The sequence below is a fragment of the Lampris incognitus genome, chromosome 16, assembly GCF_029633865.1.
Source record: "Lampris incognitus isolate fLamInc1 chromosome 16, fLamInc1.hap2, whole genome shotgun sequence".
NCBI lineage: Eukaryota > Metazoa > Chordata > Actinopteri > Lampriformes > Lampridae > Lampris > Lampris incognitus.
The window spans coordinates 42469707-42494213 of record NC_079226.1 but is presented as its reverse complement, the minus strand read 5'-3'; the positions used below and the strand labels follow the sequence as shown (position 1 = coordinate 42494213).

Below are 24507 nucleotides of genomic sequence, written 5' to 3'. Positions count from 1 at the left end.
TAAAAAACATTTTAATTGCACGTCATCTCGGGCTAGAGGTTGTCCTCCAGGGGGAACTTTGAAACAGTAGTGGAAGCTTCTTGGAACAAGTGATTCATATCGTTTGTCCAGGTGGCTATTAGTACTTTTCTTTTTTCCGTGTCAACTGGACGTGTTGCGTGATGTTTGCAACACCCTTTATGTGATGAGCACCACACTGAGTCCATCCCCTGGCGGCGGTGCTTGTTGGACTGATGCGACAGTGGAGGCTGTCATTCCACTCACCTATCGCCAATATGTAATAGGCGAGTGGAATGACGGCCTCCATCGGGGGCGTGTGCAGTATTTTCAGATGTTATATTACAGTGACTTGAAAAGACTGGCATACTCTAACTGCAACTTACGCACTGCTGCCCCTTTCGTGGCGTGAAATCCTTTTACTGTTTACTAGTAATCCTGCAGTTAAAGTCCATACTAACTGCTATTGGGACTCCTCTTGCTTTCATGGTATAGTAAAATCCTGTACTTTCCTGTTTCTATTACCAATACCGTCCTTCGACTTAGAAATACAAAGATGAGTATGTCATAGGTTTTTAATTCTGTATAGACTTTGTCTGATTCTGCATTTCACCAATACTTATTTCAATGAATTTTATTACAAAAATCATGATGGTTTGTTCTACTCAATGATAATTGGTTTTCAAGTATATCATTGATCCAAAACATATTTCAGCTTGCCTACAAGTCAGGCTCAAGTGTTGGAGATAGACGAAACACGTGTACGACTACAAGATCGCTCATTGAGACTGGTATTAATGTTGGCGAGGTCACAGAAAATAAAATGCGCTTTGACCACTACAAACACTATATGACCTTCTGACTCTTGACTTGTCACTACATATTTGTACTTTAAATCAAACAGAAATAAACATTAGGTTTTGTAGACACGATTTTATATATGATCTTAACAAATTCATACATTTACATACATACATTAATATTTCTGATTTTGACTTTGAATCCTGCCATTTTAGCTGTTTAGAATCACAGAATAAGCGTGATGGCCAGGTTCCTGTTACAGTGTGCTTTAGTGATTGTGATATTTGATTAATAAATTGGACTAATAACTGCTAAAGATATTTTGACAATTTCACAGTTAATTAAGTTTTGTGCGTTCTTGGCTCGATTTAGCTCCATACAAGCCTCATACACGCTAAGTTAAAGTTAAAAATGTGATTTTAAATGACTAGAACATAGTACACACTACTACCCAAAAAAAGTGGTATTTTACCAAAAACCCAATGAACTGGTTGGCCCTCTGAATGGGGCAGTCACTATCCTATTTCTCTCTACTGCTTTTGTTTCATGTATGATTAAAACTCTCATCTATGAAAAAAAAGGCTGATATAAAGTGTAAGACTGGGGCATGCCCCCGTCGCTTGCTGTGGACCTGATCGTGAAAAACCTCATCATAAATTACAGTTTCTCGTTATTCTTCAAGTCTATAAAGTATATGTCTGAATGTTCTCATTCATCCAGGTCATGGTTCTCCAAAGGAGTTGAATCAAGTGCAACTGGACTTGGTATATATCTGTGAAGACGTTTCGCCTCTCATCCAAGAGGCTTCCTCACTTCGTGCCTTTCTGACTAGACGAAGCTAGTCAGACTGGCTTGGTCTAGTCAGAAAGGCACATCTATAAAGTATAAGTACATTCAAGTCTACAAGTACATTAATTCATGCATTGAAAGTTGTTCAATAATTTAGTTAAAATAAAATTCTGGCCGTGACAGACGCCAGCAGCTTCCTGTATCAGTGTCTTATTATAATTTATATGGCATTCATACTTAGTCGTACAATGGCTTAAAGTGTGCCATTCAGCCACCTGCCTAATTTGAAGACATATCACTGCAGCCTTGACACTTTGGTGCAAGGATATGGATATTATGTAATACAAGGCACGTCTGGTTTACGACTTCCAGTCAGTAGCTGATTACTATGATGTTGCGATGCACATTACTGTACTACTGTGTGCTGTTCCCGGACCTACACCTTCTGTAGCCTCAGTGTGTGGAATTTACAAGTTGAAACTCCATATAGACAATGCAACCGCTGTCGAGCAACACATCGAATTTTATCTTTTCAGATGAACTGCGACTGCAGTGAATCAGCATCCTCACACCATTTGAAATTCGCTAAAGACTCGACAAGAACATAAGCTAACACGTGGGTCAAACTTCAGAGTTGGTTCTGAGCAGTCACGCATGACGTCATACGCTTCCGCAGGGCTTCACGAATGGACGTTGACATTTGAGTCTGACGACCCACATGCAGACAGGTTTTCATTCAGAATGGGGACTGTCCCGGCTAGGAGACGCTGCTGTTCATTTTAAGTTGAAACCAAATATGAGCGATCAGGTCAACAGCAAGCGACGGGGGCATGCCCCAGTCTTACACTTTTATATCACTCCTCTTTTCCGTAGATGAGAGCTTTAACCATACATGAAACAAAAGCAGTGGAGAGAAATAGGATAGTGTCGGCCCCATTCAGAGGGCCAACCGCTTCATTGGGTTTTTGGTAAAATAACTGACAGTCAGCTGAAAAACACGTGCAACACAGTACAGACATGGTGCAACGTGATATAAAACGTTCAGAAGGCCAAATGATGGAGCAGATCGAACACTAGCTGATGACAGGAGAACATCCACACACTGGCCATGAAAGACAAAGACTCGCTCTGAACAAACTGTCTGAAACTCACTAGAACAACATCACCTTCATGTTCTCATCTTCACACCTCCTCCTCTGCACCAGCAGGAATGAAAGTAGATGTTTATGGTGCAGCGGTGAGAGTAATAACATGCCAAATGAAAAGCATTACCAGCTATCTATTATGATGAAGCTCCTTTAGACAAACAACACGACTCTATTCTATTCTACTTTATTCTATTGTAAGAATCATGTAAAAAGCTGCAGGATTAAAAGTGACTTGTATAACTTTAATAACTTGGTTCTACCTGCTGAAAAACTCCCTGATCTCATTTCCCACATAACACAAACACCTCGGACCCAACTACACCTGTGTGTGTGTGTGTGTGTGTGTGTGTGTGTGTGTGTGTGTGTGTGTGTGTGTGTGTGTGTGTGTGTGTGTGTGTGTGTGTGTGTGTGTGTGTGTGTACAGAGTGATCTATCATGTCAGCAGGTGTGTTTGGGCAGGAGTGTGAGTGTTCCTCCAGGACACAGGAGGCGTCTCTACCTCCTCTATCTAACACACACACACTGAGGAGCCAGGTGACCACACCCAAAACCCAACATGGAGAGGGTCAGTGAATGTGGAGGTGAAGGTGTGGAGGTGTGTCAGGGTGTCAGAGGAGACTCTGTAGAAGGACAGAGTTCCAGCAGACCGGTCCAGATACACTCCTACTCTGTCAGAGGAGGAGGGGGAGATACTTATCTCTGTTACTCTATCATTATGACAGGCAGTGTATCTATCACTATTACGGGCCAGACTCCAGGACTTTTCATTATATCCAAGAAAACAGTCTATACCTCCTCCTCTTCTTGTGATTCCTCTGTAAGTCACTCCTATATCAACATTTCCTTCCCACTGTACCTCCGTGTAACAGCGGTCAGTCAGACTTTCTCTACTTAGAACCTGTGTCCAGGAGTCAAATCTGTCTGGATGATCAGGATACGACTGCTCCTCCTTCACCCATGTCACCTTTCTGTTGTCCTCAGACAGAAGGAGGCGTCTGTGTGCTGTGTTTGGGTCCAGTGTGAGTTCACAGGCATCTGATGGAGACAACAAGACACAATACAGCAACGGGTGTTGATCTAATATTCCTCTTCTGTTTGTTTTGTGTTGATTTAGTCACAGGTTGGAGCTCATCTATCAATATGTTCATGAATGTGTAGGTGTCCTCGTGTACTGTGTTTGTTTTGCCACATGTTCTGCACGTGCATCTTGTTTAAAACGCAGCTTCTACGTCACGTGATAAGAGCTCTATAAGACAACTGGACATGTCTATTTCAACTGAACAGTTTGACATTAACACATTATTTTAACTGTTTACACAAATAATCAAAGCACTCTTTGTTATTGTATTCCTGCTGAGTGTTTCTGTGTGTACACGCATCATAATAAATAATGTCACCCATAATAAATAATAAACATAATAAATAATGTGAATCATAATAAATAATAATCAGAATAATAATCAGAATAAATAATGACTCATAATAAATAATAATCATAATTAAAAATATGACTCATAATAAATAATAATCATAATAATGTGACTCATAATAAATAATGTGAATCATAATAAATAATATGAATCAATAATGTGAATCATAATAAATACTCATAATAAATAATGTGAATCATAACAAATAATGTGAAATATAAGAAATCATTCATCCATCCATTATCTTGACCGCTTATCCTGCTCTCAGGTTCGCGGGACTCTGGAGACTATCCCAGCAGCCATTGGGCAGCAGGCAGGGAGACACCCTGGACAGGCCGCCAGGCCATCACAGGGCTGAGAGACAGACAGGCACACACATACAGACACACACATACAGACACACACACACACACACACACACACTCCTAGGGACAACTTAGTACGGCCAAGTCACCTGACCTACATGTCTTAGGACTGTGGGAGGAAACCGGAGCCCCCGGAGGAAACCCACACAGACAACATGCAAACTCCACACAGGACGACCCGGGACCACCCCCAAGGTTGGACTACCCCGGGGCTTGAACCCAGGACCTTCTTGCTGTGAGGCGACCGCGCTAACCACTGCACCACCGTGCCGCCATAATACTAAATAATGTGAATTATAATAAGTAATGTGAATTATGATAAATAACATGAATTATAATAATGTGAATCATAATAAATAATGTGAATTATAATAAGTAATGTGAATTATAATAATAACATGAATTATAATAAATATGAATTATAATAATGTGAATCATAATAATGTGAATCATAATAAATATGAATTATAATAATGTGAATCATAATAATGTGAATCATAATAAATAATACGAATCATAATAAATAATGTGAATGATAATAATGTGAATCATAATAAATAATATGAATTATAATAAATAATGTGAATGATAATAATGTGAATCATAATAAATAATATGTATTATAATAAATAATATGAATTATAATAAATAATGTGAATCATAATAAATAATATGAATCATAATAAATAATGTGTTTAGCGAGAGTGTAGATTAAAATATCTTCTCTGACAAATACCCAGACTGGTTATAAAAACATTGTGTACAGTCAGTACAATGTACTGGTTGTGACTGGAAGTGGTGCAGAACATCTTCTCTTGTTGTCTTCAGAGACCAGATTGTATCAAGTGTACTTGAGTTCCTAAAAGGACAACTTAGGACTTACTCTAACCTCAATATTTGCAAAAGTAATTAAAAAAACAGCATCAACAGCCCTGTGATGACCTGGCGGCCTGTCCAGGATGTCTCCCAGCCTGCAACCCAATGGCTGCTGGGATAGGCTCCAGACTCCCGCGACACTGAGAGCAGGATAAGCGGATCGGATAATGGATGGATGGATGGATGGATTTATTTGTCACATCCCTGCCTGGTCAGCCCCTCCCTCGTCAGGCCGCTCCCACTGCCTTACCTAGCTCATCTGGTTCATCGACTTCACCTGGAGCTCTCCAGAGCTCACACCTAACCTGCATCTCCAATCAGGCCGATCAACCCATCTCGGCCACGATAAGAAGCCACTCGGCTCTCCAGACGATGCCAGATCGTCCTACCACTACAAGTGTTTTGACCTCCCTGCCATTGCCTGGACCACACCTGTACACTTACCACGACCCTGCCAAGACCACCGCCAGTGCGGGAACCACGACCCTGCCATGCCCACCGCCTGTACGAGAGCCTTGTCCCTGCCTAAACCCGGCAGACAATAAACGTGCCTCTTCGCCCCCCCCCTCGCCCATCCTGTGTCTCGTTCTGATTTTGGGGCCTACACCTGTTATCCCTGACAGAACGATCTGGCCAACATGGACCCAGCAGACGTTGAGGCATTATGTGCTGCCATAGCCGGCCAAGGAACCCTGATCAGGAGACATGACGCCACCCTGCAGGATATTGCCTCCTCTATATGCAAGCCCTCTCTGCCAGCGTGGGAACCCTCACCACTCGAGCGGCCCTAACAAACCAAGGCCTACAGGGCCTAACCCAGCAATTCATGCAGTTTCATGGCTCAACTAAACCCGCTACTACAGCAAAACCCGGCCCAGGCCCCAGTCCAAGCCCCAGAACCTAGTCATGCCCCTGTACAGCCCAGGTTAGAACCTAGCATCCCCAACCCCAGCGGCCCTCTCGGCACAGCGATGCTGTCGGCGTTGTCCTTCTGCCCGTCCACCGGAGAGGCCCTGCGTCCTGGTCAGCTCCCGATTGGTCCCAGCCGTCATGCCGCCTGCCTGGAATCCCTGGCCCCATTCGTTTTTCCCGCTGCTGCCACACCACCTCCAAGATCTGAATTCCCCGCGGCTGCCACACCGCCCCCTAGGTCTGTATCTCCCGCGACCATCCCGCTGCCGTTGAGGTCTGTATCCTGTGCGGCTGCTGCGCCGCGTCCGAGGTCTGTATCCCCCGCGGCTGCCACACCGCGTCTGAGGTCTGTATCCGCCGCGGCTGCCACGCCGCGTCCGAGGTCTGTCTCCCCCGCGGCCAGCCCGCCGCCACCTCCGAAGTATGGTTGCCCCGCGGCCGTCCCACCGCCTGCAAGCTCAGTCCGCCCCGCCGGAACAGGACACAGCCGAACCGGCGCCAATGCTCCCTTCTGCATGCAAGGTGGGCACGCTCACCTTGGGAGGTTGGATTGGTGAGGGACGCCCAGAGGACTCAGCCCAACCCAGGTAACGGTCCTTCTAACCGTCTCTTTGTGCCTGACCAGGTCCGTACCCAGGTTCTCCAGTGGGCTTACACCTCTCAGTTCGCCTGTCACCCTGGAAACAACCGTACCCTGTTTAAGCGCCGGTTCTGGTGGCCCACCTTCTCTTCAGACACCCACGACTATGTCCAGGCCTGCACAGTGTGCGCTCGAAGCAAGTCTTCTCACCTACCCGCCTCTGATCTCCTACGACCCCTGCCTGTTCCTAGTGTGTGTGGGGGGGGGGGTCTTGTCACGTCCCTGCCTCGTCAGCCCCTCCCTCATCAGGCCTCTCCCACTGCCTTACCTAGCTCATCTGGTTCATCGATCTCACCTGAATCTCACACCTGACCTGCATCTCCAATCAGGCCGATCAACCCGTCTCGGCCAGGATAAGAAGACGCTCTGCTCTCCAGACGATGCCAGATCGTCGCACCACTTCAAGTGTTTTGACCTCCCTGCCATTGCCTGGCCCACGCCTGTACAAGTACCATGACCCTTACAAGATCACCGCCTGTACGAGAACCACGAGACTGCCAAGCCCACCGTCTTTTGACCTCCCTGCCATTGCCTGTATGAGTACCACGGACCTGCCAAGCCCACTGCCTTTTGACCTCCCTGCCATTACCTGCACCATGCCTGTACGAGTACCATGACCGTGCCAAGCCCACCGCTGGTACGAGAACCACGCCCCCGCTAAGCCCACCGCCTGTCCGACAGCCTTGTCCCTGCCTAAACCTGGCATATAATAAACGTTCCTCTTTGGCTTTTCCCCCCATCCTGTCTCTCGTTCTGCTTTTGGGTCCTACACCTGGTAGCCCTGACAGTATTTATCAAATGTTCTGACGTATGAAGTTTCCATCCTACTCTTGTGTGTATTATGATGACTACCAATCATTCATAAACTGGAGTCACATTCACGTGTCCTTATTTATCATGAATTAAAATAAGCTAATGGGCTGTACTGTATTAATATAGTCTTAATATGTCACGGCGAGAGCAGGGAGAGGACCCAAGTGCAGACAGCAGAGAAAAACCGGGCCAGAACAACTCTTTAATTACAAAAACACTTACAAACAGCAGGTACAGACAAAGGGGAGAGCTCACAACAGGATGTGGCGCTTCCGGCGACCAAGAGTCTCTGTGAGTGCGTGAAACGATCTGATAGGGAACCTGGGAAACCAGGGGTAATATATACCTAGCGGGGCCAATCAGGGAGACTGGTCGTAGGTACCGTATGGCCAATCGGAGAAAGGGGAGGGAGATTGGGCACAGGTGTGCCGAAACCCCAATCAGAGGATGGGGACGGGCGAGTCCCGACGACTCAGACCACACATTCATGACAGGACACCCCCAAGGGACGGATTCCACACGTCCCAAAAAAACAACCAAGAACACTAAGAAGGATGGACATAGAGGGTCTGGGAGGGCCTCGGGACCCAGTGGTCTGGGAGAGGATGAATGGGGCCCGGGATCTCAGCAGATGGGCAGATGGATGACCCAGAGGCCGACGATGCCGACAGGACCAAGGCGGCCAGCAGAGGCCTCTGAGGTAGTTAAAAAGCTCCTCGGTGGCAAGGCACCAGGTGTGTATGAGATTTGCCCCGATTCTGTTTGTGATATTCATGGACAGGATCACAAGGTGCAGCCAAGGTGAGCAGTGTGTCCGTTTTGGGAACCTCAGAAATGCATCTCTACTCTTCGCAGATGATGTGATTTTGTTGGCTTCATCAGAACGCGACCTCCAGCATGCACTGGGGTGGTTTACAGCTGAGAGTGAAATGGCCGGGATGAGAGTCAGCACCTCCATGTCTAAGGTCGTGGTTCATTACTGGAAAATGGTGGATTGCTCCCTCCGGGTTGGGGATGAGTTGTTGCCTCAAGTGAAGGAGTTCAAGTATCTCGGGGTCTTGTCCACGAATGAGGGTAGGATGGAGTGGGAGATTGACAGGTGGATTGGTGCAGCATCAGCAGTAATGCGGAAGTTGTACCGGACCATTGTGGTGAAGAAGGAGCTGAGCCGGAAGTCAAAGCTCTCAATTTACCAGTTAGTCTTCGTTCCAACCCTCACCTATGGTCATGAGCTTTGGGTAGTGACTGAAAGGGTGAGATCGCGGATACAAGCGGCTGAAATAAGTTTCGTCCGTAGGGTGTCTGGGCTCAGCCTTAGAGATAGGGTGAAGAGCTCGGACATCCGGAGGGAGCTTAGAGTAGAGCCGCTACTCCTTCGCGTCGAAAGGAGCCAGCTGAGGTGGTTCGGGCATCTGATTAGGATGCCTCCTGGGCGCCTTCTTTTGGAGGTTTACCGGGCACAGCCAACTGGGAGGAGACCCTGGGGTAGACCCTGAGCTCGCTGCAGGGACTACATGTCCAATCTGGCCTGGGAACGCCTTGGGATCTCCCAGAAGGAGCTGGAGGGCGTTGCTGGGGAGAGGGACGTCTGGAGTGCCCTACTTAGCTAGCTGCCACCACCGCGACCCGACCCCGGAGAAGTGGCTGATGATGGATGAATGAACGAATATTAGCCCTAACAGAATTGTACTATTAGTCTTAATTGAGACTCAATAGAGTCTTAATAGACTTTAACAGCGGGGCTCCGGTGAATCAGAATCAACTCAAAAGTCTCTCGTCATTCTCAGGTGAAAAAAATCAAAAATGCGTCCTGTCCCTCAAAAGACGCTCTTGTCAAATCCTCTACAACACAAGGTGGGCCCATTTAACACGGGGACCATACAGTATTGTGTCCCTTTAAATCTTCTTTTTCAGTAATTAAATTAATATTACACAGGAAACAATCACAGGAAGTGTTTCCAGTCGTCTGTTAATCATTCTAAACATTTTATCTCCCTTCAGTATTGTTAGCTAACATGTTTTCTCAAGTCTTTTGTTCATCTGTCTTCATATGTCCATATTAGAGGACAGAGTCTGTTCAAATAAGACTATTTCATGAATAGAAGTGAAGGTTTCTGCATAAGGGTGGCGCTGTGGAGGCTACACACATCTTAGGTGTGGTCTCAGGTCTTCATACATTTCTGTCAGATGTGTGAAAACGGTGATAAATCCACTTGTCATGTAGAACCACACACACATTAGTGTTGAAGTTCCTTGATAATGAGACCTAATGACTGTTCATCTCTCAGCAGTGTGATGAAGACCCATCATGTCAACCTTCATCTTCCTCCCCAGCAGGGTGTGAATGAATGAATGTCCCACACTGTTGTGTGGACCCACTCTCCATCTAAACATCTGAATGTGATCTGCTTTGTTCTCATGAAAAACTAAACACATACTTACACTTCCTCACACCTGGTGTCAACCTGCACCCTCCAGCATGGTCCAGCCTGGGGGTGGAGGAGAGACATAGTCACACCAGCACATCCTCCATCTAATAAACCTCCACCCAGTATCATCCTGTCCTCTGTTACAGAAGAACCAGTCTGATCCAGCATCAGAGTAGGAGGACACATCCTTGTAGAAGACATGATGAGTGAGGGTCATCCAGCCGGTCCATACCTGAGAGAGTCCAGTCTCCAGTGTGGATCCTCCAGTCCAGCAGAGAGCAGCTTCCCTCCTGAGTCTCCTGGCTGGTTGTAGCTCAGGTCCAGCTCTCTCAGATGGGATGGGTTGAAGCTCAGAGCTGAGATCAGAGAAGAAACACCTTCCTCTGAGACCAGACAGCCCGACAACCTGAACACACACACACACGCACACGCACACACACACACACACACACACACACACACAAGCACACAAACATGATGCAATGATGGATTACATTTATACAGCACTTTATCTGGACAGCCAAAGCGCTTCACATTGAAGGGGGAAACTCACCTCAACCACCACCAATGTGTAGCACCACCTGGGTGGTGCACGGCAGCCATTTTGCACCACAACGCTCACCACACATCAGCTTGTGTGTGGTGTTCCCCACCTGGCTCTCTCCATCTCTCCCTCTCAACCAAGATTTGGCGCGGTCTCAATCGCGTCGCCCGACAGGAAGTTGGATAAAGGGATGTTGCCAAGCAACAACTACAACACTACACCCTTGTGGTGGGACTCACCGCAGCCCCACCACACCATATTACCACGACACTCTACACTCACCATACAATAGTCATTTGATTTGGCTTTTTCTCCCTTTTTCTCCCCAGTTGCACTTGGCTAATTACCCCACTCTCCCGAGCTGTCCCGGTCTCTGCTCCACCCCCTCTGCTGATCCGGGAGGGCTGCAGACTACCACATGCCTCCTCCCATACACGTGGAGTCACCAGCCGCTTCTTTTCACCTGACAGTGAGGAGTTTCACCAGGGGGGCCTAGCACGTGGGAGGATCACGCTATTCCCCCCAGTTCCCCCTCCCCCCTCAACAGGCGGCCCGACCGACCAGAGGGGGCGCTGGTGCAGCGACCAGGACACATACCCCATACCCCATACCCACATCCGGCTTCCCACCCGCAGAAACGGCCAATTGTGTCTGTAGGGAAGCCCGACCAAGCCGGAGATAACTCGGGGATTCGAACCGGCGATCCCCGTGTTGGCAGGTAACGGAATAGACCGCTACGCCACCAAGACACCCCTGCATTTTGATTTTAAACACGTTGCGATACGCTGAGTATTGGAATACATATTTTGTGACATAGTGCGGTTTTGTGTGTGTGTGACCCAACCACACTTGTGTGTGTGTGTGTGTGTGTGTGTGTGTGTGTGTGCCAGCGGCACAGGGCGTGTGTGATGCGTCAGTGCAGTAATACTGGGGTAGTAGTGCTTGTAGTTAGTGCATGCTGCATGCTGCTTCTGCTTGCTACTCTCTGCTCTCAGCTACTGCCGCCGGCTAGCCCTCTTTGCGGGGGTGAAAAGAGGAGCCGAGTGCGTAAGTCTCCCCTGCCAGTACATAGCCTCTCTACCGCCAAGACTCCTGCAGTGCCTCCTCGTGGCCACACACGGTAACTGGGTACCTTGTGGTCCTTGGCTAAACTGTAAGGGATCTCGGAGCTACAGTGGTCCCCAGAGCCCTAATGTGCAGGCCCATGTGAAGTGGATACACCCTGGCATTGACCAACCATTGTCCCACTGCCTTGTGGGTAAGTCTAGGACGACAAAGGCTAGAGGAGCACACCCTGAGAGAAAAGCAACGTGCATGGCGGCGCACGATAGGCGGTCCTCTGACAGACTGGAGCTCCGGCAGCCTCCTGCAGCTGTGGAAGAGTGCTGGTCGTCTTGGGCCCCCCTTGCCACCGGATCCCACCCGCAGTGACAAAGTGCAGCTGGGACATGCGCACCCCCAGCAGCACTGTAAATAATCTCTTTGAGCAGGTATCCAGCTCTGCCTCGGTGAGACCAGCAACCGGAATATGGATCAAAGTCTGTCGGCGATGGGGTGTCTGGTGACGGGAGCAGGTATGAACGCACTGGAAGCTCCTAATCAGACCCCTGCACGCCAGCGGCACAGGGCTATTCATGGTCGCCAGCAGCTGGGTTTGAGTGGCAGCTGCTCCCGGCAGACCCCTGTGTGTCTGAGCAGCCCTATTTAGGAGCCACACTGCTCACCCAACCGGGGAGGGGCCTAGAAAAGGTGGCCTAAACATTGCCCACTCAAAACATCCTGGATAGGCTACCGCACCTGTCGGGACATTCCACTCTGCGGTCGAGATAAAAAAAAGAAAATAATTCCCTTTAAACTGGTAACATGGAACATAAGAACTCTGCTGGACGTTAATGCCGAAAGACCTCAGCGAAGGACTGCACTCATTGCAGCGGAACTCAACCGCTACAATATTGACATTGCTGCACTCAGCCAAACCAGGTTCCTGGGTGAAAAAACTGCTCTGTCTCCCTCCTGAAGTCGATGGTACCACCCTCATAAAGGACCAGAAACTCATCACAAAAAGATGGGCCGAACATTTTGAGACTCTTTTGAACCAGCCCTCCCCAACAGATCCCTCGATCTTGGATGAACTACATGTCCGCCCCACCATCCAAGACCTTGACCTTCCACCAACCTTTGAAGAGGTTCATTTTGCAGTTAGGTCGCTGAAAAATAACAAAACCCCTGGTCCTGACAGTATCCCTGCAGAGATTTTTAAACAGGGAGGCTACCTCTGCACCCGTGCACTTCTCCTGTTCATCTCACACGTATGGAAGAATGAAACTGTCCCTCAACAGTGGAGGGATGCTAACATCATCTCCATATATAAAGGCAAAGGAGACAAGTCCCTCTGTGACAACAGCTGTGGCATTTCACTACTGGCTGTTGCTGGAAAAGTCCTGGCCAAACTTATGCTACACAGGCTGGTAAAACACATCTCAGAGGAGCTGTTGCCTGAGTCACAGTGTGGGTTCAGGAGGAATGGGAGTACTGTGGACATGGTGTTCACAGCACGGCAACTCCAGGAGAAGTGTAGGGAGCAACATCAGAACCTCTTCATAGCCTTCATCGACCGGTCAAAGGCTTTCGACACAGTCAACAGGGACATCCTATGGAACATCCTCCTGAAGTTTGTCTGTCCACGAAAGTTTGTCAACATCCTTCAAAGATTTCATGTGGGGATGATGGCACGTGTGACCATTGGAGGCCAGGAATCCTAGCCCTTCAGGGTGTGCACCGGGGTACATCAGGGGTGCATCCTTGCTCCAGTTCTCTTCAACATATTCCTCCTGTGTGTGATATTGCTGCTCCATAAGGAAATCAGATAGGACAGTGGGGTTACTGTGGACTTCAGACTAGATGGAAACCTATTTAACATCCGTAGCCTCCAAGCGGTCACAAAAATTACATCTGAGCACATCATCGAGTTACAGTACGCAGATGACTGTGCAGTTGTGGCCCACACATCCGAGGCACTACAAGCTACCCTTGCAGCTGCTGCAAGGGCGTATGGTAGGCTGGGGCTCTCTATAAATGTGACAAAGACTGAAGTAGTATGCCAGTGGGCATCTACTACATCTCATTCACCAACCTTCACCATCTCCGACAAACCACTTGCAACAGTGGAATCCTTCAAATACCTGGGCAGCTTCCTCTGACGACTGCAGCATCGACAGGGAGATGCAAAACCGGATTAAACAAGCGTCATCATCTTTTGGCAGACTTAGGAGAAGGGTCTTTCAAAACAAAGACCTCAACCTCCACACCAAAATATCTGTCTACTTGGCAGTTGTCATCACGACTGTCCTCTACAGCTGTGAGGCGTGGACCCTGTACAGCCACCACCTCAGGATGCTTGAGGCCTTCCACATCAGATGCCTACAATGCATCCTGAGGATAACCTGGCGTGACTGAGTGCCCCGTACTAAAATACTCCGCAAGACCAACTGCATCAGTATGGAGGCTACCGTCACCCGGCACCAACTTCGCTGGCTCGGTCAAGTCATCAGGATGCCAAAGGAGCGCTTACCGTGTAAAGTGCTGTATGGCCAGCTACATCTTGGCCACCGCTTGGCAAGGGGCCAGAAAAAACGGTACAAAGACCAGCTGAAGACCATCATAAGCGCGGCCTGAACTCGAGCCAGCTGGAAGACACTGCCGCCCAATGCTCCATCTGGCAGCAGCTCTGTCAACAAGGGGGGGCAAAAACTCGAGAAGGACCGTGGTGATCGACGGACCAGGAGACATCTGAAGAGACATGAAGCCAGTACCACACCTACACCCCCGTCAGTGGTTTCACCTGTTCTGTCTGTGGCAGACATTGTGGATCATGGATTGGGCTTTACAGCCATAAGAAGACTCACAAGTGACAGAGACAGGATTGTCATCATCGGACACGACGGACAACCTAAAGCAAGCAAAGCAAGTGTGTTTGTGTGTGTGTTTATGTTTGTGTTTGTGTGTGTGTGTGTTTGTGTGTATGTGTGGGGGGGTGCACGTGTTATGATGTGAATCCCTCTGGAGACTGGGGTGACATCCATGGAGACACCTGTGAGTGTGATGAGAGGAGCTGTCTCGTCACGTACGACCGACACTCCGACCACTTCTGTTCAGGTCCGCCGGCTTCCACAAACCCCCCATGCATAGACCAGGAGGACTACCGGTGGGCTAGCTGGAGGCGACTCTACTGTACTATTTTTATAGGGGCTTCTGAACGGAAAGAGGAAATACCACTTAGAGTTTTTATTCATTTACATGTTTAGCATCTCCCACCAAACGTTTGTCAGCTGGACTCTGACCTTTCATGGCGGATGTTGTAAGGGCTGGAAAACAGACTGAATCTCCAGCCTCCGTGAGCTGCTGTCTACTACACATCAGCTGTGTCCCAGGTACCTCCTTTTTCACTCCCTAGTCCGCTATGTCCACCCTCTGCCATGTTGTTTGCATTTCTGAATTTTAACTGGACATTTTATTCACTATTTAGCGCCTTCAGGAATTCCCACAACAGGCCTCCGGGAAGCGGTCTATTCTGTTGCCTACCAACACGAGGACCTCCAAGACCGTGCCAAATCCTGGATGAGATGGAGCGATGGAGAGAGCCAGGTTGGGAATGTTGCCAGGACACCAGGGACCCCCTACTCTTTGCTATAAGTACCATGTGATCTTTAACAACCACAGTGAGTCAGGACCTCGGTTTAACGTCTCATCCGAAGGACGGCGTCTCCTACAGCACAGTGTCCCCTCACTGCACTGGGGCATTAGCTTCTTTTTTTTTGTCTCTCTTGTCATCAGCTGCTTCTCCAGGGTTGGGTCGCGGGGGCAGCAAGCTAAGTAGGGCACTCCTCACATCCCTCTCCCCAGCAACGCCCTCCAGCTCCTCCTGGGTGATCCTTAGGCATTCCCAGGCCAGACTGAACATGTAGTCTCTCCAGGAAGTTCTGGGTCTACCCTGGGGTCTCCTCCCAGTTGGACGTGACTGGAAAACCTCCAAAGGAAGGCTCACAGGAAGCATCCTAATCAGGTCCCGAACCACCTCAACTGGCTCCTTTCGACTGCAAGGAGCAGTGGCTTTTGTTGTTGTTGTTTTTATTAGGACCAGAAGGAAGACTGCTCCCTACTGGCCCACCAACACCAAATCCAGCAGCAACTCATTTTCCCAGGAGGTCTCCCATCCAAGTACTAGCCAAGCCCACACCTGCTTAGCTTGTGTCGTTCGGCAGGGCCAGGGTACATGTTGGTATGGCTGCCAGCAAACCAACCCAATGTGAGTTAACTGGTACCACCACGGTGGTCAACAACTTCCTGTGTCAACTCAGGTCACATGATCAGACTAGGGTACATGATGGCGTGCAAACTGTTCATTGTTATTCTTTACAGCAGCTTCAACCCTAGTTGTATGACGAGATATTGGACACAAATCAGGACTAAATATAAAACATGATCCAAAGTGGTCAGTAGTCCCTGTCCTTATTCTTTCAGTGGTGTGAATGTGTGCTACTGTACAACACATTAACAACTTATATGATTTGCAGCAAACTCAATAAAAATAACAACAACAAAGTCAACTAACAATGACAGCAGAGCATCCATCTCTGCCAGAAGATCCTCCAGTGAAGAAGTTGTCCATCTCTTATAATGAGGGGTGGTCTAACATGGTGGGCGTCCAGAAAGGTGTGTGTTGTGGCCCTGCTGCTGGCAGCTCCCAGCAGACCTCTCTGGCAGCAGATAGTCTATGTAAATGAGAGTTTATGCTTCACAGCTGTGATGTCAGTACCCTCCAAGCGCCCAATGCGGGTAGAGTTTTCATTTGGCGTGTAAGTTTCAGAAGCCACCAGACACTTTGGCGGGTGACTGTTTCTCCAATGAAATATCAGCACTGATGATTCAGCGCGAGTAAGGTCAGTAGTAAAACATCACTCTCGGCGGCTCAAACAGCGCACGAAGGAACCACCCTGTCAGACGGTGGCAGCTTGCGTACTACAGTAGCTAGTGTACTACAGTAGCTAGTGCTAACGCTACGTTATGTGGCGACACAGAGCCGGCGTAAACCCACCCGGCCCCACAAAACGAACACATTACGAGCCACCTGATGGGCTCAAACAAGAGAAGAGGACATGTAGTCCTAACTGGAGACTGAGAAGAAGACCGGAGTAGAAAGGAGCTGGCTGTGCTACGATATGACAACAGTGTCCAGGACTCGCACCATCTGTCAGACGTGCGCGAAGGGCAAAGCCCGCAACAACACGTGTTGTCGGTAATAAAACCATGAAACTGGAAGTGATTGTAGGACCAGGACACATCCAGGGTCCACACTGTTACGTCTGCACACATCGACAGTGCTGCATTTGATTTGGCGCTCTTCTATAGTGCTGGGATCGATTGGTGAGGCCTGTGGGCTCTGGGTTGTTTGATCGGGTCTGCTTGTGACGCTGTGTCAGTCTGAATAAACAATGCAACGCAGAGGTTGTGTCGAGCGACAGCGCTGTGTCCTGACGTGATTTCTAAACACAATATTGGTGACGAGGATGGCTGATATCTCTCTCCCACCACCTGCCCCTTCCTGGCATTACCTGGCGAGCCTCCGGTACCATGGACTCGCTGGCTACATAGTTTTGAAAATTACATCATCGCCTCAGGGCTCGACGACGTGAGCCAGGCTAGGAAGACGGCTCTGTTGCTACACTGCTTGGGAGCAGAGGGTCGTCGTGTGCTCGGGACTCTGGGGAACTTCACAAACTTTGACAAAGCTGTGGGACTTCTGAACACCAATTTCGGCGATTTATATTCCGTCAGTGACACTAACTGCCTGGTTAGTCTGTGCAGCAGTATGTAGCTAATTTGCGAGGGCTAGCTAGCTCATGCAAGTTTGGTGCGCTTCAGGACGAGATGGTTCGCGACCAGCTAATCGAACACACCAACAACGCAAAGGTGCGTGAGACTCTCCTGCTGGAAAAAGATGATCTGCTGCTGTCCAGAGCAATTACCATCGCACTACAAGTTGAGAGAGCAGCTGAGTGTGCTGCTATGCTAAATACACAGCAAGTAGCCACCTCCAGTCAAGCTGCCAACGACTTCTCCCTCTACTCACGGCTGCCCCCCGGGACGCAACCCAGCCAGAGTGAGGCGGGCGCCGACTCCACTGAGGACGTCCTGCAACTGCAACGACAGCGTTCTCGACCCCGCCCTCAACAGTCCTGTGGTAACTGTGGATCTCGGTCTCATGCTTCAAGGGCTCAGAACTGCCCTGCCCGTGGCCAGACATGCCGTAGCTGCGGTAAGCACAATCACTTTGCCAACGTCTGTCGATCTTCCCCGGCTGGGTCAGAGGGCCACACTCCCCAGTCTTCAACCGCCATCATTCACAAGGTGAGCTCTGGGCCGGTGTGATTCAAATCATGCACAGTCAACATTAATGATGTGTGCATCCCCCTGCTGTTGGACACCGGTGCAGGTGTGTCTCTCCTGAATGTTGATACCTACAGTCAATTTTTCAGTTCACTGCCGCTGTCCGCACCCTCAGCTGTCCTCTGTGGGTATGGTGACTCCAAAATCGATCTGGTTGGCTCTCTCCACGTGACTGTCCGCTATGGAACCAAGCTGGTGCCCAATGCAGTTTTTCATGTGGCACGCCGTGGGGCCAACTTGATGGGCCTGGACCTGTTCTTCGCTCTGGGGTTCTCCCTCTTAGACACAAGGGGGGCAGCAATCCTGACTGTTGCCACGCCTTGGCAGCAGAAGTGGCCATCACTGTTTGTGGGGCTGGGCTGCCTCTCCGCCTTTGCCCATCAACCTCTCCTCAACCCTGCTCTGAAACCTGTCATCCAACCACTGCGCCGCATCCCGTTGGCTCTCCATGACGGGGTCTCTGCCGAGCTGCAACAACTGCTGGAAGCTGGCATCATTGAAACCGGTGGACACATCACCCTGGGTCTCAAACCTCGTGGTGGCTAAGAAGAAGTCGGGGGGCCTGCGTGTCTGCGTCGATCTACGTGCAGTAAATAAGGCAGTGGTCCCTGATAAGTATCCACTGCCCACCTCAGAAGAACTCACTGCTCAGTTCTATGGCTCTGAGGTGTTCTCCAAGCTCGACCTCAGACAGGGGTGCTTACAGTTGCCCCTCCACCCCAGCACACGAAACCTCACAGCCTTTGTGACACATGCAGGAGTGTTTCGCTACACCAGGATGCCTTTCGGTCTCAGCTCCTCCCCTAGCTGCTTCCAGAAAACCATGGTCTCCGTGCTGGCTGGCATACTGGGCGTGGCCATTTATCTGGATGATATAGTGGTACAAGGGCCCACCAGTGAAATCCACGACAAGTGCCTCAACATGGTCTTCGCAGCCCTGTCCAAGCACAAGCTAACTCTCAATGCTGAGAAATGTGTCCTGTCTGTGCCAGCCATCGAGTTTGTGGGGTTCCGGCTGCAGCGCAGCAGCTGACAGCACGGACAACATGATGAAGACAGCGACACGACAAGGCCGGCCTTCTACCAAAAGTCCAGGGAATAACAAAAGGGAAGAAACAGCGAGCGTCACGTGTTACAGGTGCGGAAGAAAAGGACACAAAGCGAAGGGCTGCAAAGCAAACGTGTGGTGCAATTACTGCAAGAGGGACAACCACGCCGAGTCCATGTGCAGAAGAAAAGGACAAGACGATGCCAGAAAAGTGTTCGACGAGGATGAGGAGGTCGACGACCAGGACCATGTCTTTAAAACAAAGCATCGCAAAGAGGAGAGAAACGACATCCCACAACGGAAGCCCCCGAACAAGGTGAAGATGAAAGGCATCATGGTGGACGGTGGCGCAATGTCGCACATTATTAACGACATAAAGAAGTTAATAAGCTTCGACAGCTCATTCAAGCCGGGCAGCCATTCGGTCAAGTTAGCTGATGGAACAAAATGCAAACATGGCATGAGATATTGGGTCATTGTAATCATGACGATGTGTAAAAATTGCAAAGTGTGGTAAAAGGTATGGAGATAAAGGGTGGTACTGCAGGGCCAAAACAGGTGTGTGAAGTGTGCATAAAAGGAAAATTTGTGCAGACAAGAAATTGGGAATCTGACACTAGAGCTAAAAAGCCATTAGAATTGGTTCATACTGACCTAACAGGCCCAATGCAAACACCAAGCACTGAAGGATTTAAATATGCCCAATCTTTTACTGAGGATTATTCTGGTACAATGATGGTGTACTTTCTGAAGTCAAAATGTGACACTGTACAAGCTACAGAACGGTTTCTGGCTGATATAGCACCTAACGGTGAAATTAAATGTATTCGGTCAGACAATGGTACTGAATTTACCATTAAGGAATTCAGAGGGTTAATGACCAAAAATAAGAGCAGGCACGAAACATCCGCGCCGTACTCCCCTCACCAGAACGGCACAGCGGAGCGAGGGTGGAGAACCCTAGGTGATATGAGCAGATGCCTACTTATTGAAAGTGGTTTGCCAAATTACTTATGGAATTATGCTATGCAGACGGCAGTATACATAAGAAACAGGTGTTACAATAGGAGAACTAACAAAACGCCATATGAAATGTTCACAGGAAAAGCACCAAGTGTATCAAAGTTACAAAAGTTTGGATGTGTGTGTTCCATATAAACAGGAAAAGGGAAAATTTGAGTCCCGATGTGAACAGGGAATTTTCATCGGTTACAACAAAAATAGTCCAGCCTACCTGGTCTATTACCCTGAAACGGTAAAGGTCCAAAAACACAGACTAGTGAAGTTCTCAAAAAAGGCAGATAGAGAGAAGGGAACTCAGACATCAGAGTCACACACAGGAGTTGACTACAGTGTGCTGGTACCAGTAGGGGTACCAGAGGTTACAACTGGTGACCGCGATGTCAATGATGAAAAGGTTGTAAATGAAAATGTAACTGATATGAATTGTGGTGGTACTGAATCGTTACCTGAACAGACTGTTGATGAAACTGTAAACAAAAGGTACCCACCTAGAGACAGGAGGAAACCTGCTTATTTCCAGGAATTGGAAATGGAGGACTCTGAGGAAAGTTTGAACATTTGCATTGACTCTTGTTACAGAGTGGTATGCGATACCCCTCAGTCCTACCAGGATGCCATTGCATCCACAAAATCCAAACAATGGAAAAACGCAGTGAGGGAGGAAATGAATTCACTTGAGGCAAATGAAACGTACAGCCTCACAGCATTGCCCCCAGGTAAAAGTGCAGTGGGGGGAAAATAGGTTTTTGCTTTGAAATGGGACATTGATGGATCTGAAAAATACAAAGCGAGGTACGTAGCTAAAGGCTACAGTCAAAAAGAAGGGACTGATTATGATGAAACATTCTCACCAACTGTTGATATGTCCAGTGTAAGGGTCATTATGCAGAAGGCTGCACAAGAAAGTTTAATTTTGCACCAAATGGATGTAAAAACAGCGTATTTACACGCGCCGATTGATTGTGAATTGTATATAGAGCAGCCGGAAGGGTTTGTGAAAAAGTCGATCTCAGGGGACACTTGTATGTGTAACCTGCACGACAGGGGAATGGGCCTATGCTTGCGCAGGGACAGTTTACAGTCTAATGTCTAAGTTCAGTGGAGATTGGTGTAGGTTTTTTTCTAGACCAGATTCTAGTACTCACCCCAAAGACAACACACACACTCGTGGGTATAGTTTACAATAAAAAAAAACAATTTATTTCAACAGTTCAAAGTAAAGTTATTTCAATATCAATACTAAATTAGATGTGTTATATATATATATATATATATATATATATATTTTTTTTTTACTCTATTATACTTTTTAAAAGTTCTTCCTAATATTCTATTTATTGTCTATATCTATCTATATTCTATGTTATACCCTTCTAATATATTACTTATGCAGCCATATTCTACACTAACAAATTAAAGAAAATAATCCAAAATAAAGTATGAGTGCACTCAAAGAAAATAATAAAGAAAAGAAAAGGGGGAATGATTCAGTCTTCCAATCTGTGCAAGGTGCAATGTCCAGATCCTACCACAATCACAGGGGCAAGTTAATGTAGAGGCGATGATGATGAATCCAAATCCAGGGCGATGATGGGGGCAATCCAAAGGGGGTATCCAAGGGTTCCAAACGGTGTAGCAAGGGGGGTTGTTCGGGTTACAAAAAAAACCAGTCAGGATTCCAGCAGCATACAAAACACAAGAGAAAAGAGTCTTCCTTCTTCCTTCAACAGGAGATCATCAAGGAAGCTTCGTGGGAGGGATCTTTTTTGTCGTAGTTCAAATGTCCTGTAGCTCAAATATCCGTAGTTCAAATATCAATATTTCAAGTATCCATAGTCAAAGTTGTCAGTATTTCTAAATATCCGTATTTCTCTTCTCTATTGTCGACGGTTGTTTGTATGGTTTAAACTCTGTAGCTAGTGTGCCTCCTAGAGGCTACTCGTGGAACTTACATACGTCACAGGGTACATGTAATCATGTGGGTTACATTCTCCCCCTCTAAACCGCATCGGTCTCTGCATGCGTCTAAACACTGTATGGTCTTGCAGAGGGCACTCTAGAAGAATCAGGGGCATTTCTGCCCAAACTTTCGAAAAATGAGGCCATGGCTAGGACTAAAGGCCTTCCTAGTTCACCATAACAGAGTCTCTCAGGGGGATGTCTTTCTCTGATAGATCTTCTGATCGGTTCGCTCTCAGACGGGTTTCCGTCAGACAGGTCAGCCTGGCCTGTCACACCAGTGGGCGGTGCACTCTCGGGTTCAAGTGGGTTGTTTTCAGGTTAACGTCCTTCAATAGGTCCAAATTGAGGTACAACAGTAGTAGATGATGCGGGGTCTCCCTCAGGTAAGTGTCTTCGAACAGGTTGAGAGAATTCATCTGTGACTACTTCTGTCTCACGCCCAATTGGTTTCTTTTCAAGTAACTGATTGTGAACAGACTCAGGGGTATGGGGTACTTCACTAAGGAGTGGACTATCAGATTGGGAGAACTCCGACGGACTTGGATTCAACCCGACTGGGTTCAACAGTTCCGTGGCACGTGCTAGAGGGGTGGCCTGTGTGGTTGTCCTAATGCTTTGCGGAAACCTTGTGGAGATCTGTGGATAGCAATCCTCATCCTCGTCACTGCTGGGCATATCTGGGTCAACAATATTGTCGTGCCTGGTCTGCTGCGAGACTGCTTCCCTGCGTCTCAGCCTCCTTGTTGGTAAGTTTGTTTCAGGTTCTGAGACTTTATCTGTAACAGGTAGAAAGCCGCAGGGCAGAAGAAGGTCTCTGTGAAGGGTACGGTGTGGACCTTCACCCTGTTCTTGCTTGACGACATACACCGGGCCATCTCCCATCCTCTTCACCACAGTATGGACTTCCTTTTCCCATCTGTCCGCAAGTTTATGTTTTCCTCTTAAATTGACATTCTTCACCAGGACTCTATCTCCGGGAACAGGTTCTGCGGCTCTGATCTTTTTATCAAACCTGGCTTTATTCTTCTCTCCCATCTTCTTAGAGCTTTCAGAAGCAAGTGCATAGCTGTCTTGGAGGCGCTGTCGAAGATGTTTAACATACTCCGAATGCGACTTGAATCCAATTTGGTCTGGTGTAAGGCCTAGAACCAGATCAATGGGTAGTCTTGGCTGCCTACCAAACAACAATTCATATGGAGAGTAGCCTGTTGTGTCATTTTTCGTGCAATTGTATGCATGGACTAGCGGTTTGACAAAGTCCCTCCAATGATATTTATCCTTGTCTTCTAGTGTCCCAAGCATGCTGAGAAGGGTCCTGTTAAATCTCTCGACAGAGTTTCCACGTGGATGGTATGGCGTGGTTCTGATCTTTTCGGTTCCAATCAGACAGCACAACTCCTTGATGGTGTGGGATTCAAAATCTCTCCCCTGGTCACTGAGAAGGCGACTTGGAAAACCATACTGTACAATGAAGTTTTCCCACAGTGTTTTGGCAACCGTATCGCCTTTTGGTCTTTCATGGGGATGGCAACGGCAAACTTGGTGAAGTGATCCGTGATGACGAGGATGTTTCTAGTGTCCTTACTATCAGGCTCAATACAGAGGTAATCCATACACACCAGTTCAAGGGGATAACTGGTCTGTATATTCTCCATATGAGCAGCATGCTGGGAATTGGCTTTCCGCCTCACGCATCTTTCACAAGTCCTACACTTCTGTTCAACAGACTGAAACATCTTTGGCCAGAAAAATCTGGAACGAACAAGATGAAGGACACGCTGAGCGCCAAGATGACCGACTTCATCATGAAGGCCTTGCAATGCTCTTTCTCTGTGGCTACTAGGCAGCACCAGCTGATAGACCTGATTCCCACAATCAAGATATTTCCTGAACAGTACTCCATCTATAAGCTCTAGTCTATTCCATTCTCTAAGGAGCAGCTTGATTTCTGACAGTTCAGAGGACATCTCTTGAAAAGTGGGTTTTCGGTTTCCTTGAATGAAACTGATCACATATCTGATAGATGGATCCTGTCTTTGAGACTGATACCAGTCATGGTGAGTCATTCCAGGGAGGGTGCCTTGTCCAGAGAACACAAAGTCATCAGGGATGGCAGAAGCATCTAAAGCTAAGGATTCAGCAAGAATGGGGAGTTCTGGCTGCAAATAGTCAGCCAAAGTGGTCACAGAGTGGCGTTGACATAAAGCAGACAGCATGTCACCAGAAACAGTTTTGCTTTCTCCATCCAAAACCCTTTGCTTCAGCTCTTCTATCCTCGATTTCT

At 48.0% G+C, this 24507-nt stretch overlaps 1 protein-coding gene across 1 annotated transcript in view; it reads right to left on the bottom strand.

Annotated features, from left to right (window-relative positions):
* Positions 1–3094: 3094 nt before the first annotated feature.
* The window catches only part of LOC130126416 (NACHT, LRR and PYD domains-containing protein 12-like), a 56682-nt gene continuing 35269 nt past the window's right edge, over positions 3095–24507 (bottom strand). Inside the window, exons 11-13 of the mRNA XM_056295923.1 lie at positions 10433–10606; positions 10214–10260; positions 3095–3770 (exon numbers count right to left, since the gene is read on the bottom strand). Coding sequence (XP_056151898.1) covers positions 3244–3770; positions 10214–10260; positions 10433–10606 — 748 coding nt within the window. The 3' untranslated portion in view covers positions 3095–3243. The remainder of the gene's footprint in view (positions 3771–10213; positions 10261–10432; positions 10607–24507) is intronic.